This window comes from Aulonocara stuartgranti, assembly GCF_965226115.1.
Source record: "Aulonocara stuartgranti genome assembly, chromosome: 22".
In the NCBI taxonomy this organism is placed as follows: domain Eukaryota; kingdom Metazoa; phylum Chordata; class Actinopteri; order Cichliformes; family Cichlidae; genus Aulonocara; species Aulonocara stuartgranti.
The window spans coordinates 4015164-4035480 of record NC_138957.1 but is presented as its reverse complement, the minus strand read 5'-3'; the positions used below and the strand labels follow the sequence as shown (position 1 = coordinate 4035480).

Here is a 20317-nt window from a genome sequence, read left to right as displayed (position 1 = left end):
ATGCTGTTGACCATAATATTTCATCACAGCGATTAGAGCATGCTGTAGAGGCACTGTGCTGCAGTGGTTTGAATCATATCTATCTAATAGACTCAATGTGTTCATGGAAATGGGAGGTCCTCTTCACACAGAGGTTAATTGTTCCAGACTGCCCCCAGGCAGTATCATTAGAGGACGTAGCATCCATCTATGCACCCAGCTTTGTCTATCAATGAAGTAACACACACCAACTAGTTAAAATTGTAGGAATGTTTTAAAGACATAAAAGGGGTCATCTGATCGTTTAGTTTTCTCTGTATTGTAGGATTTTAATTTGTAAAATTACTTTACTGTTGTTGTGATTTGAAGCTGTGAAAAATACAACTGAATTGGACTTAGTATGGCACTCACAGCACAATCCAGATGGCAAACAATAATAGAAATTGTGTTAAATTTAGAATCAGACATTGATTCTTGATCATTTTTCCACCCTCTGTTAATATTATCATTCATCCAGAGTGCTGACTAGGTGCATGGTCACCAAAGGAGGTGGTGTAGCTAATCTGAGCTCCACCAGTAACAGCATCTCTAGTTCCTTTTTGCAATTTTTTAATTCACCATTAATTGAGTTGTAACATCCTGTTTAACAGTAAGAAGCCCAAATCTGATGCTCACTCTGTAGTGAGCTCAAGGTCTTCTCCCTCTTCTGCTTTCTAGCTCCAATTCCTAACATGTGAAATAACAGTATATGTGTGTATGTGTATCATTTTATTCCTACATCTCCTAGACTTGCTGCATAGAGGCAAGCAGACACAATCCACTGTTAATGACCGAAAACCTTTGTAGACAAATCATTTATAGCGAAGTCAAACTTGTGCTGATCCAAAAAGGCAGCTCTCTTAACTGTTTAAGATTGTTGTGCCACTCATTCAAATATGCCAACAAGCCGGTTACCACAACTGAACGGGCAGCTAGTTGGATTAATGATCCAAAAAGCAGATTTCAATACATACGTATATAGTATAAAAATCTCAAAGGTTACATTTACACAAAAGTGCACCATATGAAAGGTGTGGTACAGCAGCCGCCAGTAGTATTTCAGACTCTGTTACTCCAGAGTGACAAAATATGTTCTTATTCCTGCTGCTCTGCTGTCAACAAACATCTGCACTGTTGACCACTTCAATACTCAGAGTAAAAAGCTGATTGACTTTTTTGGTGGTATAAATATCTGAACAATTCCCTGATCTAGCATTAGAAAAGGAGAAGCAGAAGAAAGACTTGATGTTGTTTTAATTCAGGGACAAGAATATTTTTGAACAGCAAGCATAACTTTCAGTTTTCATGTGTTCCTATGTGAAGACCACTTTAGCTTTTCAGGGTCACATGGCTATAGAGACACTGGTTTTCCACTAATGCTTGTTCTGGGTCAGTTTCTGCTCTGTCGCAGTGATGACAGAAGCAGGGGTAACAAATTGAGAGCAGGTCGGTGTTCCTGCACTCCCAGTGCCACCAGAACCCCGGTCAAGAGGGAAGTTACTCTGGGCAGGACGGGGGGCTGAGCTGGCATCACCTGCAGGAAAGAGAACAACAAATATAACATATCCACACATATCACAGCAGGTCTCACTATCATCATGTTAATCTGACCTTTCACTGCTTTCTATCCAACATTCATGCTGATGAACGTCTTTAACTGACCGCCTGTCTATGTTCTCGATCTATGCCAATACTGACAGTGATGAGAGGCTGAAGACGCTGGTGTGTTTTAAAGCACACTAAGGTTAAAGCGGGTTAAAAGAAGTACTTGTTGCCTGGTCAGAAAGTTTATCAGCAGTGGTGCTGGGAAAACTGCACCCAACAAGAAATCTTTCTCAATCTGGCAGACAATCGTTGGGAGTAGTTATTCTATAGCACTGAAGGCGTTTTGCTGTGGGTGCTCTGGCAAAAAGCTGCTAGCTTCCTTACCTTCTCAACTTTGTGACAGTGAATAAATCCATCATGTCCCATGTAGAATGTAGAGAACGCATCATAGGACCTATGTGTAAGAGATGACATTTGGATTAAGGTTGGACAAAATATGCACCCATTTTTATGTACAAGTGTGAACGGAGGAATCAGTTATTCATGAGTCTTAATGTTTTTAATCTTACAAACATGATAGTGTTTATAGCGGACATTGCAACCTGTCTGAAAATCTGTTTCCTCTTTCCAAAAACACTCAATTCAAAAACAAGGAAACGTTAATTATATACGTAACACCAAAAGGCGAGTATATCAGAACAGTAATCTATTTTATGGAAAGATTACTTCATTACATTTTTGGGAGCTTTAAAATAACACACTGAGACAGAAATCGCCAAATCCACTTAACCTTGTAACTCCCGTGCACCCAGTTCTGGATGTGCTGTTACCTGTACAGGTGCGATTTGTCTTTGCGATAGAAGCGCAGCAGCAGAGAGTGGAAAGGAAGCCCTCTGATCCTCCAGCGAGCCTTAATGGTCCCGTCCTCTATGTGTTTGGTAAGCTTCAGTACATCCAGTCGAGCTTCAGCGTAGTAGCACAGACACAGCAGGCGCCACAGCGAGAGCGTGAGCCGGTACATCACACGGCCTCTACACCAACACACGCAGTCAGACACACTTATCAAGAGTTTGGTCAAAGGATAAGAGTTTCTTATAACGCATCACCATCACGCTAGACAAGCACATTCACCTGGTCTTGATATTTATGAGGCCGTTGATGAATTCCACATCGTTTGAGTACATGGAGTAGTCGTGGTTTGTCATAAAGAATCTTGGAAGCTGCAAAACAAACAGATGAAGATCAGTTTCAAAGTTTAGGTGCTGATGTTAAAGACAAACACTTCAACAAGATATTCTCCAATTCTATTCGTTTAAGTCTAAAAACAGAGTTTGGTTTTACAATAAGCAGGCTGCAGTTTGTGAGGAAAATGAAGAAGGTGAAGCGTATAGAGTTGTTTCAATGCTCACAGCAGTGGCAAGTAAAGCTGCTGCTGCTGCGCCCCCCCCTAAAAAAAGAGTTTTTTCATATCCGTGTCCCCTGTACTCCATCTGATATCAGAAAATGTGCGTTCTTGTGTTTGTTTTTTGTTATTCATTTGCCCTTTCGTGCTATGGAAACAATGTGGATACAGTGTGGAAACTATTATAAAATGTCTTAATTCTTCAAACATTAAAAAACAAAACAAAAACACAAAAGTGTGTTCAAATGATCCTGGTGGTGTTAAATTGCAAAGCCGATTATTCACCATGTGATCCGAAATTGTAAATTTCAGGTAAACATGTCCGATCTGATCATGGAAAAATGAAGATACTTGATTTGTTTTCATCATCAAAACATTTGTATACAAATGTAAAATATCAACATTGTAATGGATTTTATGGTAACAGGCTGTCCCAAAAACCTGTCCTTGGAGCAAATTTACTTTTCAATGATTGTGTAAAGTCATCATACTTTTTATGGTGGTTTTGTGCAAAAATGAATAAAACATTTTACCTGAAGCTGAGTAAATCCTATCATGTGGATAGCTGCTACATTTGCAGTGGTTTTAAAATAGAATTTCTTGGTTTGCAGTATTGTCACTGTTGAGGTGTAGCAGGATAATAGTGATAAGACTTTATTATGAACAAACAGCTACATTTCTAAATACTGCATGAGATGCATTTATAAGATGAAAAATTATTTTGTGATGATTTGATGATATTTCTGATCTGTGAACAAAAGTACAAACGAGTATTGTAGTTGTCATTAATTAATTTTACACTATTGTTACACTGCCTTGAGATACAACTCGCTGTCACTGCTTGTTATGCCCTTTGGACCACACAAGGGGAAAGAGACAACAGGTTGTTCCTCTAAGTCACACAAGCACACAATTTTGTTCCTATTGAATAAAGCGTGCCCCACTGTCACATCTAGACCTATGGTGGAGTGTGTTCAAGGATAAATTATTAAATGCACACACAGGTAAACTGCTGAGTGCCATTACTGTCTTGAGAGGAGGCTACAAAGGATGCTGTAAAGTCTTCATGCATGTCCAATCATCCCAAAAAGTTGAATCTGTTCATCTGGACGTAGCTTTTTCAGTCACTTGGATGAGTGACGAAACATTTCTCCCACTGAATACAGTTGAACAGAATCTACTGTTTGGGATGCTGTAAAGTGTTTAGTGCCCTGCACATGTACTTTGTTAACCAGCTGTCACAACCTGCCACTAGATGGGCCCACGACACAAGTTTTGGGGACTCACAGGACGCCTTAAACACAGGAGACTGACACTTTTCTCTCTCTACAGATAGAGATGGCCAACACTCACAACTTCAGACTAGTTGCTAAAAACAATATAACAGGGCTCCCGGCTTCAGTTTACTGTCACTCCCCCTAATTTCCTGGAAAAATGCATTCTCTGTAGAGATGCAGACTCGATTTGCATTCTTCAGGAGAAAATTCACTTGCTGTCAGAAAAAAACTATGTATGTAGTGCTCTGTGAACAGAGTAAAGCAGCTATCACTGCAGATATTTTTTGGTTACCAGTTTGGGGGGCCGGGGAGCTACTGGTTTACATCAATTAGCCAGAAGGATGCATATTTTTCATCTCTATCCCACTCCCAGGAGATAAGAGGTTTGTTTTTCAGGGCATCTGTGTTACCGTCCCTGCAACATGTAACTTTAACGCTATTGAAAATGCTTGGGGCGTCCTCCACTTGCTGCCTCGACTGTAAATGTAACTGGAGGTGGTTGACAAACGGTGTAACAATAAGGGACACGTTCTGTGTCTGGTGTTGGTGTGATTTTATTATTCTTACAGGATCTGACTGACAGGGTAAAGGGTCTGGGGACAAAACAGTACCCCTTGATGTGCCATTTTATGAAAGGCTCCTCCCCGTCTCCAGGGAGACCAGACACCCCCTAGAGATTTAACAGTGGTGTTGGATGCAGGAGGGAGCAGCATCCTGGGGTTATCAGTCCAGGACATTTGTGCAGCAGCAGGAAGCTGGTCCACACCCCTCACTTTGTGCAGTTTGACAGGCAGAATGAGATCAGTGCTTCTGAGGATTACACCGGGAAGCGAATCATAGTGACCATTTCACTCATGCTGCTGGGGTTATGCAAGTAACCTAAAGTTACTGACAATAATTAATTAATTAATCATTCGTAAGCCATACGCTTTATCACAAAGAGAATGCAAAATAATCTGTATTTCAGTGCACAAGTTGGATTAACTTTTATACCTCAAGCCTCAAGTGTACAGTCCAAGTTATATATGTGTATTAAACAGTCAGTACAGACTGTAGTACTAAATGCTTTGAATAGTCAATAAGAGTATGAGACTATTTAAATGTGTCTGTTTATATTTCAGGAAGAGACTGATTGCCAGGCAAGCGTTGAGTCAGATACAGCTGTCAACATAACCAATGACAGCTATCATACTGTAGTGGTTCTTACCTCTATCCTCAGCCTTTCATACACCAGGGCCAGTTTTTCCTCTCCTTCCCTGTCGCTCTCAATATGCTCCCCCTCTGCTCTGCCTGTATGGCTACACAGCGATACAGAGGGCAGCTCCACCGCCTTCTTGTCAAGTCCGCTGTCCTGGCTGTATTTTAGCACACTGTTAGGCACCAAGTGTGTGCCAGGGCAATGAAAGCAGTAAAACTTGGAGCCAGACATGAATGGTGCAGGACATCCCTCAGTTTCAAACAGGCTTCTGAAGCAGCCGTGTTCTCTCTTTACAGCATCAGTGTCGCTACGTTTGAAGGTCACTACGTTAATGTCATCCTCTCTGCTACCATCCACTGTGGTCAGTGGAAACAAGAACTCTGAAGACGTGAGGGGCCTTCCCATTTTGTTGTGACCAAACAGAGGGATCTCCAGAAGGGTGTGGAGGCCATGTGACTCGCCCTGTCGCACCAGCACACAAACACTGAGAGAGTCCTCCCAATCCTCCTCGCCGTAGCGCAGCATTTGAGGCTGGCTCGCATGATGTATTGGGTTAGACAGCACCGGCTGCCTAAAGTTCTGATATCTCAGGCTGTTGGGTGGGGCCAGGGCCCATGCTGCACTGCTCAGGGGGCGGGTCTGGCAATCCACCACCTAAAGAAGCAACAAGGACTTGGTGTTATTATTGTAAGCATATAGAACGTGATATTTCATTTTAATAGCGGTCTGAGATTTTGAGTTAGATTAGATTGTAAACAGTTTAATCTCTCAGTATATCCTTGGTTTTTCCATTTTTACTTACACACATTTATTCTGGATTGGAGAGCAAATTGGGATTAGTATCTTGCCCAAGGACATTTGACATGCAGACTGGAGCAGCAGGAATTCAACCACCAACCTTCTGATAAGTAGATGACCTGCTCTAGCTTGTGAGCCACAGCCACCCTAAACATGGAGCTAAACAAGCTCCAAAAACTTTAAAAAGCTGTCATATATTGGATTTATGTATAATACCTGCTTAGAGTAGGGCTCCATGGTGTAAATTAGCATTATGTGTATAAAGCATAGCTTTATACACATAATGAATGAATCTGTAACTGATTGATTGAAATGTGTGTCACATGAGCACAGAGCCAATCGAATACTTATTTCTCTCTGTGACATGTAAATCAGTTTATACCCTTTATTAACTGTTATTAATGTAGTTTTCCTGGATTTGTGGCCCATGTTTTGTCTCTAAAAAGTAGAGACTGTTCACTTCTTTGTAAGCAGTGTTGGTCAAGTTACTTGAAAAAGTAATCAGTAACTAATTACTGATTACTTCCCCAAAAAAGTAATCCCGTTACTTTACTGATTACTTATTTTCAAAAGTAATTAATTACTTAGTTACTTAGTTACTTTTTAAAAACACAATTTACAACCTGAAGAGGTGATAAAGTGATAGATCTTTCAGCCCAATTCTACTTTTTCTGCATAATCCATCATACAAAATGTAATCAAATGGAAAAGTCTCTTTTTAAAACTTGTTTTATTAGTTTTAATCTTTTAACTTTATGCATCAAGCAAAAATTTAATTATATGCAACATTCTCTGACTGGAAGAAATTAGTTTAACATTTAAACCTATTTTCTGCACATTCCAGCACATAAAATAAAAAAAATTTGTGTTTACACTCAGTCTTTCAAATAGATGCAAGTAAAACACAGCAGAAAATAAATAAAGTCAAAGACTCAGCGGTCCTGTTGCTCTATTTTCACCTGTAAAGCAGGAGTGGGGCAGGCGGAGGGTTACCCTGGTGCAGGTGTGCCGCGGTCAGTGGAAGAATCCGTGAGTTTCTCTGTGAGTTTCCCATTACGTGGTAGCTACTCGGTGCTTGCTTGGAAGTTTAGGGGTTTTTTTCGCTGTAAAAAGAAGTTTTCTTCCCACGCACAGCGGACACTAATGTTTTTGTCACTTTTTATGGAATCAAACTCAAAGTAAGGTCAGTACTTCCACGCTTTAAACGCTGCACGCTCATACTCTCTCCCACAATCGATATATGAACCATTGTTGATCTGCACACAGCTGTTGTCACCAACGGCGCACTCGCTTACGTCACTGTCATGAGACATTCTCGCAAAAAAATCACGGTTTTAGTAACGCAGCGTTCCTACGGGAAATCTAATTACCGTTTTTGCAATAGTAATCCCTTACTTTACTTGTTACTTGAAAAAAGTAATCAGATTACAGTAACGCCCATCTCTGTTTGTAAGTGAGAAAATGAGAAATTCAGATCAGACCATTATTTCCTCCACTGCAGCGTCTCGCTGTGCCTGACTGGACACATCTGCCTGTCAGCTTTATTCAGCACATCTCACTTTCCCATCAGCTCAGTGTCAAGCAACTGATGAGCAGCACCTGTTTTATAATAAGTTTTACAACCTTTGTGCAGTGACTGATCATGACGTTTTACTTTCTGGTTGCCATTTTTTTTGCACTTTACCCTAGTGAGTTCACCGTGACTCATCTGTCATAATACAACCTTTTGTAGTAATAAAATGTAAACGGAATGCAATTCATCCTGGGGAGGATGTGATTGTTTACTTTGTACGTTCCTACGCTGCTAAACATTGACATAAAAAGTTGTGTGAAGACTTAATAACCTAAGTGTTGGAGCTAGCCTAGCTGGTTCCCACTAATTCAAGTATAACTCTTGAAGGGTGTCCAAGAAGTAAGACTTCTTTGTGACAGAAGTATGTGAAGCCTGCAATCAGCCTTTTCCATGTCCAACATTGAGTTTGCTTTTTACCTGGACAGACAACGATGAAAGCTGAACACATACCTGTTCTAGAACAGAGAACAGCTGCATCTCTGCCCAAAAATATACTCTTATTAGAACTCACGTTGTTTCTATAGGTTAGTTAAAAACCTATTAAAAAAAACTCTATGCAGCAAAAATGATCTGCAGGTCTGCATCATATTATGATTTAGTGCTATACATAAACTAAATTGAATTTAACAGTGAAAATTGACAGCAACCATAAAGCTACAGGTCCAACTGTGAACTTTGTCAACCAGTTAATGCAAAGAAATCTCTTTAAAAAACAGACAGACGGGATCGGCATTCATTGATAGCATTATTTTCAGGATACTGAGTACTAAATTCCACCTTCTTAACTACTTATTCAGTTTAGGGTCATGGGGTCACGCCCCTTTTCACTTTCATCTATGTCTGTTTACATCTAAATTAACACACAGTTCAGAGGACTGTACTACGAAACAGGACTTGGGCTCATCGAGGTAGCTTCAGGGTTAATCCTGGGTTTTAGTAGCATGAAGATGTTTTACTTCTTACCGAGGTCCATCGGTTTATGCTGCAGAGTTTACCTGCTCCAGAAATAGTTATGCTGGAGACTTGAGATCAGCAGGTATGAAATCACTGCCTACTGAACAATCAAATTCCTGTAAAATATTATTTCCAGAAGATTTCTCTTGAACCTTAAGTAATTAAAAAAATGTTTCACAGGGAACCTATTTGTATTTGTGGACCTTGAATGAAATTTTCACACATGCTTTTCTAGGTATGTTCAATTGTTTTGTAGTACAGGTCTAAGTAAAACAAACTATTAACAGCCTAAAATAACTGGAATACTGGAGTATTTGTCAACTGATGCATAACAAGAAATCCAGTAAATTACCTGTCTGACACTCCAGCTCCATTTTTGGATGGGCTGCCTTCTCCCGTGGCTGCGGATACAACCCACCCAGAAGGCCACGCCTCCTCTGCTCACAGACATTCACCACAGGGTCAGGGCAACCCCGGTCACCCGATGACCATCACCCACAGCACAGACAACAGCACAAAGACTTTACGACTGGAAGATTCCCAACTACTCCAGAGGCCCTCTACCTCATCTACTTGAGACCACAGAAGAGAGAATAGATCGAGTTAGCTGTTCACACGGCTACATGACATTATTACAACAGAGATATTAACCTGCTGACAAAATGATTAGTTGATTATCAAGCAAAAAATGCAAAGGCAGTTTTCTATGTTTTCACTGTAATTCGTACCCGAAACGTGAAACATTATCAGTGTCTGATAACCAAATGATTTTTTAATCAACTGACTACACTGATATGATATATTTGCTAAAAAGTTCATATTGGCTAACATTTTGTTCAGTCTGGTGCAATAAGAGCTTAATAAATACAAAAGCTGTGCTGCACCTTCTTTTCTAAAAAACGGCTGAATGATATTTTGTCCACCTAACAGATGCAAGTCTTATAGCTCTGTTTTTGGCACCACCAGCTCCTGAATGCTTGGCTAGGTCCTGCAGCTTCTCTGACAGTTAGCACTGCACCACACACTAGTTATTCCAAAAAGCTGCATCAGTACAGCAGGGAGTGCAGAGGACACTGGCAGAGGATTCGTCTCAGCTTTTGCTGCAGCACCTCATTTGGCTTTTACAAATCAGGCAATCACTCTGTAACGTTTTACTGGTCACATGATTCATCTTAAAAACAAATATGCTTTGTTAAATCAATAATTTTATGTAAGCTCCGACATTTGCATGTATTAGGAAGATTTTGTGTGATAATAAATCTTGTGGTGTTTGTGCAGCAAGATAACACAAATGCTACAGTTCAGGCATTCAACTGAAGGTTCTCTCGGACTGCCAGGAGCACGGGACCTGAAGCACACCTCACGTTTATAATCAGAAACTCCATGGTGACAGCTGGCATCCAGTGAAACACGTGAACACAGGCCTCTTCCTTACAACTTCAAATGCACTACAGCCAAAATGAACAGAGCAGTCTCAACCGCTCCTTTAAGTTCAGTTGTCAGTTGCATATCTTCCAGCTGACAGCGGCTTTTGAGTGGACGCTTCTTAGGTCATAACTCGTAAAAGGAAATTATTGGGTTATAGCATTTAACAAAAAAGTTTAAAAACAGCATTGCTAAAAATTTCAGGACTATTTTGTTTTAGACTGTCACACAATCCAATCACTGCAGTACAAATTGTTGTTTTAAATAACTTGGAAAAATGAATGTTTACATTTTTTTATATTCTCCGGAGGTTAAATGGGGCACAGCTGCGTTTTAACTTGTCAGACATCCCTGTATGGTCACATCCGGATTTTCTCCGAAACTATCGCAACATAAACCATATATGTATCCCTACAACGCTGATATTAACTCGGAGATTTCAGCTAGTGCTGGTTACATGCAGTGACAGTCAAATAATAGCAGTTAGCTTTCAATGCTAACTAGTCAACAGCTAGCAATGAGCTAGCCACCGGTTTGGAAAAGAGCCTCATGTTATCTTTTCCAGACGAAGTCCCTGGTCCGTCCAAATGTTGTAAGTCTCCGGTTAGATTGTGTACAACAGTCGCCGCAGAATCAATTAACAAACTAGTAACATTCCGCTGGTAACTTACACAAATGTCATTCCAACCCTGTAAGTGTCCTTGCCCGGCCAAACACACCTCACGCAGCCAGTCGTGATGCTGCTTTCAGGTCTATTGGAAAAACGGCCACTGGCTCAAAGCGCCACAAACGATCAAACAATGCGGCATAAAAAATGTCACGTGTAGCGTCTACACTTTCAGTCGCGTTAACTAAAGAAAATTCCTCTTGTTTGTGGTTTGTTTTTCTCTCTGACTTATAAAAAAGTGTTTAAAACACAAGTAGCTTCCACATCATGTGACGTTTTAGTTTCTGAATCTAAAAAAATGTATGACTGTAGAAAGCACTGGTAGAAGGCCGCGAGTACACCCGCTCTTAAAATCGATATCAGTATTTTTACAGTTATATTTATAACTGTAAAACATATAACTATAGTTATATTTCATTTTTTAAATTGTTAAAATCTCTTTATCATTATATGTGACACAGTGGCTTGTATAATAGTTTTGCTACACAGCATTCCTCCCATCATCTAAGTGGAAGCTCACATTCAAAAGACATTTATGACGTAAAAAAATGTGTTTTAACTAAACATTTCTTAATAAATGGCAGCAATACATTGTCGCAGAAGGCTTTGCTCGACTTTTCCTGTCAAGACTCCAGTCCAGTAGGTGGAGGTAATGCTCATTTAAGCTGGTTTACTGCTCTCCAATAAACCCAGGAAAAGTAGTTTGTTTTTTTTGTTGTTGTTTTTTTTCAAAAAAAAAAAAAAAGGAACAACAACAACAACAAGACCTCAGTTCTACATATATGTGTGTTGGTGGCCGCTTGATACCAGGAGTCCCTGAACAGGTTCACAGGACAGTAGAGGACAAGGCCTTATTCCAGAAAACATGTTCATCAAATTCTGAGTTTAAAAATAAACTCTGAATAACTCTTAGATCAGCTAAGATCTAACCAGAATAACAGAACAGCTGGCTGGATGTTTGGGAGTTTTGATTTTAGCTGATCAGACTTAGTTCAGTCACCTCTAAATTAAGAGCATCCCTGAGCAGAGAAAGAAAGCCATTGCCAACACTAATATGTTGTATGATTCCTATGATTCACTAATATGAATCCTAATTTTACATTTGAATTTAAATCTAATTATTGAGCTGTAATCTGAGAGGGACCAGAGGTAGGTGACAGAAAGTGAAAAAATCTGGAGGAAGAGATCAGACACTGTGATGTCAGTTACCTCCAGACTCCAGCGTGGATCTGTCCTCAAGCCTTTTTATGATGATGATGATAATAACAACAACAACAACAACAATAATAATAATTTAAAAAGTTTTTGCCCATTTAATTTTTTTATAATTCCAATAATAATAATAAAGAACTCCATTATTTCTGCTATCAATGGATAAAAACTGTTAAAGATAGAAAACCTCAGCTTTGATGTTCCCATTGTCAGCGTTTATAATTGAATCTAATATCAGCCTTTACTGATGATGGCTACCTGACAGTCAGGGGAGCTTTTTAGGTCTAATAGGTGTACAGTTTTATTATAAAAGGCAAACATATCACAAATGTCTGAACTTTTACAGATTTTGGATACTTCAGTGTCAGTCACAGTATATTTCAGTAAGACAAGGTGGAAACTGCTCCTACATCAATAAAGGCTGGTGTATTGATGTCACAGTGTTAGGAAAGTCATGTAGCCCTCCCCTACAGGCTTTTCTTTTAAATTGCAAACTTTGCCAAGGGAGTTCTCCTCATTCATTCTGGTCAGTGTTTACATCCCACCACAAACCTGCGTGTCAGAGGCTCAAAACCAGCTCACTGACCAGATAACTGACATGGAGAAAAACACCAGGTTGACAGGTAAGTGAGGAGAACTATGCTGTTGTAACAGGCAGTGCAGCAAGAATCTCAGCAGCACTGAACAAGGTGCACCACTGAAACATTTACACCACTAATTTTCTCTGCCAGTTTATTCCATGACAGCTTTTAAAGTTACAAAAATAGGGATTATACTTAGATTCAAAGCATCTTCACCATTGTGAAGAACCACAAGGAAGACCTGGACAGTTTACGACAGTATATTGACAAATGTTTCAAGTATGTTGTTATGGGGAAACCAGATAAGAAGATCCCTACTAACTCTTGTAGCAAAGAAATGCCTTCCTCAAAACAGCTTCTCTATAAAACAGCAATATGGTGGACATTCTGACATCCATAGAGAAAGAACTGTCCAGCTTTGCACACACCTAGCCCTCCTGGAAATCCTGCATAAAGATTTTCAGGCACCACGTGAGTCTGAGGAGTCCAGCCAACAGCAGGTGGTAGAGCAGGTTATCTACTGATCGGAAGGTTGGTCGTTTGATTCCTGTCTTCCCCTAGTCTGCATGCCAAATATCCTTGGGCAAGATATTAACCCCAAATTGCTCTCCGATGCGTCCATCGGAGTATGAATGTGTGTGAATGTTACTTAGAAAGCACTTAGATCAATGTGCTTGTGCGAATGGGTGAGAATGGGTGAATGCACAAGTTGTGTAAAGCGCTTTGAGTGCTCAGAAGAGTAGAAAAGCGCTAAATAAGAACCAGTCCTTTTACCATTACCATTTAACAGTCACTGTCAGAAACACTGCCCTCAGAGAGTCAGGCAAACAATAGACCATTTTGAACAGAAGGAGCCGGTGAAGAGGGGAGCCGAGAGGAGCAGACTTCAAGGTGAACAGTGAGTTTCCTAAAGAGATCCTGGAGCGACATAAGGTCCTGTTCCTGATCCGAAAGTTAATCCAAGGAGGCTCCCTACCTGGCATCATGGTTTTACGTCACCAGGCAGCTTTATCATGACCAAAACACCACACCATGGCTGTACCTTATTTTAATTAATTTTGGATTTGGTTCATTCTTCATAAATTGGATCAAAACACTATACAGCTCTCTAAACGCATCGGCTACGACTAATGATCTTATTTCCCAAAGCTTCAATCTACAGAGGGGCACAAGACAGGGCTGTCTGCTTCCCCCCTCACTTTTTTTTTTTTAAATCAAACCACTAGCAGGAGCAATCTGCCAAAAATGTAGATAGTAAAGGAAATTAACTGAAAATATAGACCATAACATAAACCGATATGCTGATGATGTATTACTTTTCCTATGGAACACACAAATCTCTCTTCTGAAGACGAACACACTCACAGATAAGTTCTCATCCAGTTAGCAAACTCCAGTATACTCCAGTATGCTAACTGGAGTAAATCAACCGTTCTGGCCCTAAATTGTATGCCTGTACAAAGTTTCTGGCAGAGGATGCATGAAGACTTATCCACATGTATGTTTTTCTTTTATCTGTTTATTTATTCATTTCTATTTGTGTTATTTCAGCTATTACATTATATGTAGTATAGTATGACAATGTCTAAGGCGGGACAGGCAGAAGAAAAAATGAAGGGAGGAGAAAATAGAGAAAAATATACAGCGGGATGCAAACGTTTGGGCAGCCTTGTTAATAGTCATTATTTGCCTGTATAAATCGTTGGTTGTGACAATAAAAATGTCAGTTAAATACATCATATAGGAGACACACACAGTGATATTTGAGAAGTGAAATGAAGTTTTAATTGTTTAAACAAAATCAGGCAGGTGCATAAATTTGGGCACCACAAAAAAAGAAATGAAATCAATATTTAGTAGATCCGCCGTCTGCAGAAACTCCAGCCTCTAAACGCTTCCTGTAGGTCCCGATGAGAGTCTGGATTGTGGCTGAAGGTATTTTGGACCATTTCCTCTACAAAACATCTCTCGTTCATTCAGGTTTGATGGCTTCCGAGCATGGTCAGCTCTCTTTAACTCACAGCACAGATGTTCAATAATATTCAGGTCTGGGCTGAGATGAACGTTCCAGAACGTTGTTCTTGTTCCTCTGCATGAAAGCTTTAGTGGATTTTGAGCAGTGTCTCGGTCGTTGTCTTGTTGAAAGATCCAGCCCCGGCGCAGCTTCAGCTTTGTCTCTGATTCTCCAGAATCTGCTGATACTGAGTGGAATCCATGTGTCCCTCAACTTTGACAGGATTCCCAGTCCCTGCACTGGCCACACAGCCCCACAGCATGATGGATCCACCACCATATTTTCCTGGAGGCAGCAGGTGTTGTTCTTGGACTGCTGTGTTCTTTTTCCTCCATGCATAACGCCCCTTGTTATGCCCAAATAACTCAATGTTAGTTTCATCAGTCCACAGCACCTTATTCCAGAATGAAGCTGGTTTGTCCAAATGTGCTTCAGCAAACCTCAAGCGGCTCCGTTTGTGCTGTGGGCGGAGCAAAGGCTTCCTCTGCATCACTCTCACATGCAGCATCTCCTTGTGTAAAGTGCGCTGAATGGTTGAACGATGCACAGCGACTCCATCTGCTGCAAGATGATGTTGCAGGTCTTTGGTGCTGGTCTGTGGGTCGACTCTGACTGTTCTCACCGTTGCTTCTGTCTCTCCGAGATTTTTCTCGGTCTGTCACTTCGAGCCTTAACTTGAACTGAGCCTGTGGTCTTTTTCTCAATATGTTCCTAACTGTGGAAACAGACGGCTTAAATCTCTGCCCAAATTTATGCACCTGCCTGATTTTGTTTAAACAATTATTGCACACTTTCTGTAAATCCAATAAACTTCATTTCACTTCTCAAATATCACTGTGTGTGTCTCCTATATGATATATTTAACTGACATTTTTTATTGTAACAACCAACGATTTATACAGGCAAATAATGACTACTAACAAGGCTGCCTAAACGTTTGCATCCCACTGTAATTATAGGATAGAGTACAAACAGAAATACATAATGTATCGCCACCTGCTGCACCTGTAAGAAAAAAGCAAACATACAGCACCTGGAACACAAAAATATGAAAGTGGTGGTGTGAGTGTGAACGAGAGATAGCAATAGAGAGAGAGTGTTGAGAGTGTTGAGTGTGTGTATGTGTCTTTTTCGTGAAATGTACTTGAAAATGAGCGTGAGCTGCACTAAAAATCTGTTAGTAGGATGTGTGTCTGCTCCAGGACCCAACTGTGTGTCTGAAAGTCTGTGCCAGCCAACTGGCCCCAATCTTAACTCATATCTTTAACAGATCTTTGGAGCTATATGAAGTGCCTCCACCATCATCCTGGTCCCAAAGAAGTCCACCATCCTAGGATTCAATGACTACCGGCCCTTTGCCCTGATGTCTGTGGTCATAAAAGCCTTTGAAAGCCTGGTGTTGAGCCACCTGAAGGACATCACAGAGCCCTCGTTAGACCCTGCGCAGTTTACCAAACAGGCAAACGGGTTGGCCAAAGATGCAGTCATTGTAGGACTGCACTACATCCTACATCACCTCGACAACCTGGGATGTACACCAGGACCCTGTTCACGAATTTCAGCTCAGCCTTTAACACCATGATCGCAGACATCATCCACCTATCTCATCCAGCTTGTTTTTCCTGCACCAGTCCTTCGATTGTTCCACCTCCTTCCTGTAGCTGGCCTCGTCGTTGTTTGTGATGCATCCCACCACAGCTGTGTCGTCTGCAAAATTTACAATATGACAGCCAGGGTGATTAGGCGAGCAGTCATATGTAAGCAGCATGAACAGGAGGGGACTCAGCACACAGTCCTGAGGGGAGCCAGTGCTCAGGACTATGGAGGATGAGGAGACATTGTGGATCCTCACAGACTGCGGCCTGTTGGTCAGTAGGTCCAGAACCCAGTTACAAAGAGAAGAGCTCAGTCTAAGAGTCAGTAATTTATCGACAAGGGTCTGCAGGATCTCCCTCTACACCAGGGGTCCCCAATCCCAGGCCCCGAGGGCCGCTGTCCCTGCAGGTTTTAGATCTCACCCTGGGTCAACACATCTGAATCACATGATTAGTTCATTACCAGGCCTCTGGAGAACTTCAAGACATGTTGAGGAGGTCATTTAGCCATTTACATCAGCTGTGATGGATCAAGCACACATCTAAAACCTGCAGGGACACCGGCCCTCGTGGACTGGGATTGGGGACCCCTGCTCTACACTAATGACTGCACCTCAGGAGAACCATCTGTGAAAATCCTGAAGTCCATGGATGACACCACCGTCATTGGTCTGATATATAACAATAAGACGGTGCAGTCAGAACCACCTGGAGCTGAACCCGCTCAGCAGACCCGACAGAGGTTGTACCTCCTGCAGCAACTAAGGAAGTTCAACCTGCCACAGGAGCTGCTGGTCATCTTCTACACTGCCATCATCCAGTCTGTCCTATGTACATCAGTCATTGTCTGGCTCAGCTCAGTCATGAAGCAGGACAGGGCCAGACTGCAGCAGACTATCAGGTGTGCAGAGAGGCTGATTGATGCTGATCTTTTCTTCATCCGGGACCTGTAAAGGTCCAGGAAGCAGGCAGAAAACATCTCTGCAGACCCCTCACATCCCAGATAAAAACTGTTCAAACTGCAGCCTTCAGGGAGGCTCTACAGAGCGCTTTACTAAAACCAGACGCCACAAACAGCTTTCCCCCCCGGCTGTCACACTGATGAACATTGTGACTCAACCCACTGTTATATCATTCAGGTCATATGCACATATGCCAAAAATGAAAAATATGTCGAGGCTCAGATTCTGAATTTCAGACACCACCAAAATGTTGTTTTGTCATTAAACGACTGAAGTTCAACCTATGAACACAATTCAACATTAATGTAGTCAGAACACTGACTGTCAGCTGCATTTCATGTTACTTTGAGTAGATTTAGTTAAGTGTTTAATCTTAAAGTCATTTCAGCCTCATCTTCACTCAAATATTCAGATCATCTCCAAGATTCAAGGTGACAGATGACTTATCATTCATAAATGTGTAACATACACTAGGCCATAAATGTTTGCAGTGCATGGAAGCTAACAGTCTCAGAGCATCACTGTCCAGATGGAGTCAAGATGGAGACTATTGATTTTATTCTGAGCTGATAAATAAATGTACACCCCTCCCCCACATTGGACAATCGGACCATCTCTCCCTGTTCCTCACACCTCGGTATTCACCACTCATCCAACGTGTGAAACCTGCTGTGAGGACAATTAAAGTGTGGCCAGAGGGGACAGACGCAGTGCTCCAGGACAGATTTAAAAACACAGACTGGAATATGTTCACCCACACAGACCTGGACCAGTACGCCTCATCTGTACTGGATTACATCTCCAAAACCACAGACAGTGTCACCACCCAGAAACGGATCACCATGTACCCCAACCAGAAGCCTTGGATGAACCGGGATGTTCGTCTCCTCCTGAAGGCCCGCAACACCGCCTTTAGGTCAGGAGATGCACACGCCTACAGTACAGCCAGGGCTAATCTAAAGAAGGGCATCAAAAAAGCCAAACACCATTACAAAAAGAAGGTAGAAGAACACTTCTCCAACTCCAACCCCCGACGCATGTGGCAAGGACTCCAGACCATCACAGACTACAGGACCACCAAACCCTCCCCCGCATCCTCTGATGTCTCCTTCCTCAACGAGCTCAACAACTTTTATGCTCGTTTTGAGCGAGGGAACCCCACAACCACAACCAAAGCAGACATGACGCCAGACCACCAACCTATGACTCTCTCCCCCACCGATGTAGGAGCGGTGCTGAGCAGGATCAATGTCCACAAGGCTGCAGGCCCTGATGGCATCCCCGGGCGTGTTCTCAGAGCGTGTTCTGGGGAGCTTGCAGGAGTGCTCACAGACATATTCAATCTGTCCTTGGCCCACGCTGTGGTACCGGCCTGCTTCAAATCCACCTCCATCGTCCCGATACCCAAAAACTCCAACCCATCTTGCCTCAATGACTACCGCCCAGTAGCACTCACCCCCATCATCACTAAGTGCTTAGAGCGACTGGTCCTAGCACACTTCAAATCCTGTCTCCCCCCCACCCTGGACCCCCACCAATTCGCATACCGCCGGAACAGGAGCACAGAGGATGCAGTCTCCATCGCAATGCACTCTGTCCTCTCACACCTGGACAACAACAACACCTACGCCAGAATGCTGTTTATAGACTTCAGTTCAGCATTCAATACAATCCACCCCTCACAACTCATCAGGAAACTGACACACCTGGGCATCAGTTCCCTCATCTGCAAATGGTTACTGGACTTCCTGACCAACCGCCCCCAACATGTCCGGCTGGATAACCGCTGCTCATCTACCATCACAATGAACACCGGTGTACCACAAGGCTGTGTGATGAGCCCTTTCCTCTACTCCCTCTTCACCCACGACTGCAGACCTGCTGATGGTTCCAACACCATCATTAAGTTTGCAGATGACACCACGGTGATTGGCCTCATCAGTGACAACGATGAGGCCGCCTACAGGGAGGAGGTGGATCGTCTGGCTGAGTGGTGCGACACAAACAACCTGCTGCTTAACACCGAGAAGACCAAGGAGCTCATCGTGGACTACAGGAGGAATGCTGACCCACATCCACCCATCCACATTAAGGGGACGGCTGTGGAGCGTGTGAGCAGCTTCAAGTTCCTGGGAGTCCACATCTCCGAGGATCTCACCTGGACGACCAACTGCTCCAAGCTGGTCAAGAAGGCTCACCAGCGCCTCTTCTTCTTGAGGACTCTGAGGAAGAACCACCTGTCCTCAGACATCCTGGTGAACTTCTATCGCTGCACCATCGAGAGCATCCTGACCAACTGTATAACAGTCTGGTACGGGAACTGCTCTGCCTCGGACCGGAAGGCGTTGCAGAGGGTCGTGAAAACTGCCCAGCGCATCGCCGGAGCACCACTTCCTGCCATAAAAGACATCTACAGGAAGCGGTGTCTGAAAAGGGCTGGGAAAATCATCAAAGACCCCAGTCACCCATCACATGGACTCTTCACCCTCCTGCCCTCTGGGAGGCTCCACAGGAGCCTCCGGACTAAGACCACCAGGTACCGGAACAGCTTCTTCCCCACAGCTGTCAGACTCCTGAACTCTGCCTCCTGACATCTGACCCACGTTAACTCATGGACTGAACATACACACACACACAATGGACAACTGTACCCTCAAACACAATAATAACATGGACTGAACCACCACTCACAACCACTAGCACTTTATATAGCCTCTGTAGAAACTATCCACACCCTCACTTATCTTAACTGCACTACTGTATAGCTCTGTGTAAATAATCATTCTGTACATTCGATAATCTTTAATCCTACAACTGTTTACAACTTGCACAGTTCCCATTTCTGTATAGCTGTATATCTCAGATTCCTGTAAAGTTATTTATTTCATATTCTGTATAGTTTTTCATATTTATATCCTGTTCATATCCTGTACATAGCTTGTACTCACTACAGCCTGTACATACTTATAGTTATAGAATATTCACAACATACTTCATACCGTGTACATTATAACATACCATAATAGACCCATTTCTGTAATATACTCACATATCTATATTATTGCTAATATATATTGTAATATATCTATATCACTA

The 20317-nt window shown here is 42.2% G+C and overlaps 1 protein-coding gene across 2 annotated transcripts; it reads right to left on the bottom strand.

Annotated features, from left to right (window-relative positions):
• Positions 1–1255: 1255 nt before the first annotated feature.
• On the bottom strand, positions 1256–11064 carry cUnh6orf136 (chromosome Un C6orf136 homolog). 2 transcript variants are annotated; one of them, XM_082521178.1, is made up of 7 exons: positions 10862–11064; positions 9118–9337; positions 5450–6094; positions 2695–2783; positions 2394–2594; positions 1948–2017; positions 1256–1552 (listed from the first exon to the last, which is right to left on the bottom strand). In XM_082521178.1, the coding sequence occupies exons 2-7, from the start codon at positions 9214–9216 to the stop codon at positions 1409–1411; spliced, it is 1248 nt and encodes a 415-aa protein (XP_082377304.1). In that variant the 5' UTR covers positions 9217–9337; positions 10862–11064; the 3' UTR covers positions 1256–1408. The 2 variants fall into 2 exon arrangements, with proteins under 2 accessions (XP_082377304.1, XP_082377303.1); XM_082521177.1 differs by having other exon boundaries at positions 9118–9334.
• Between the last annotated feature and the right edge of the window lie 9253 nt (positions 11065–20317).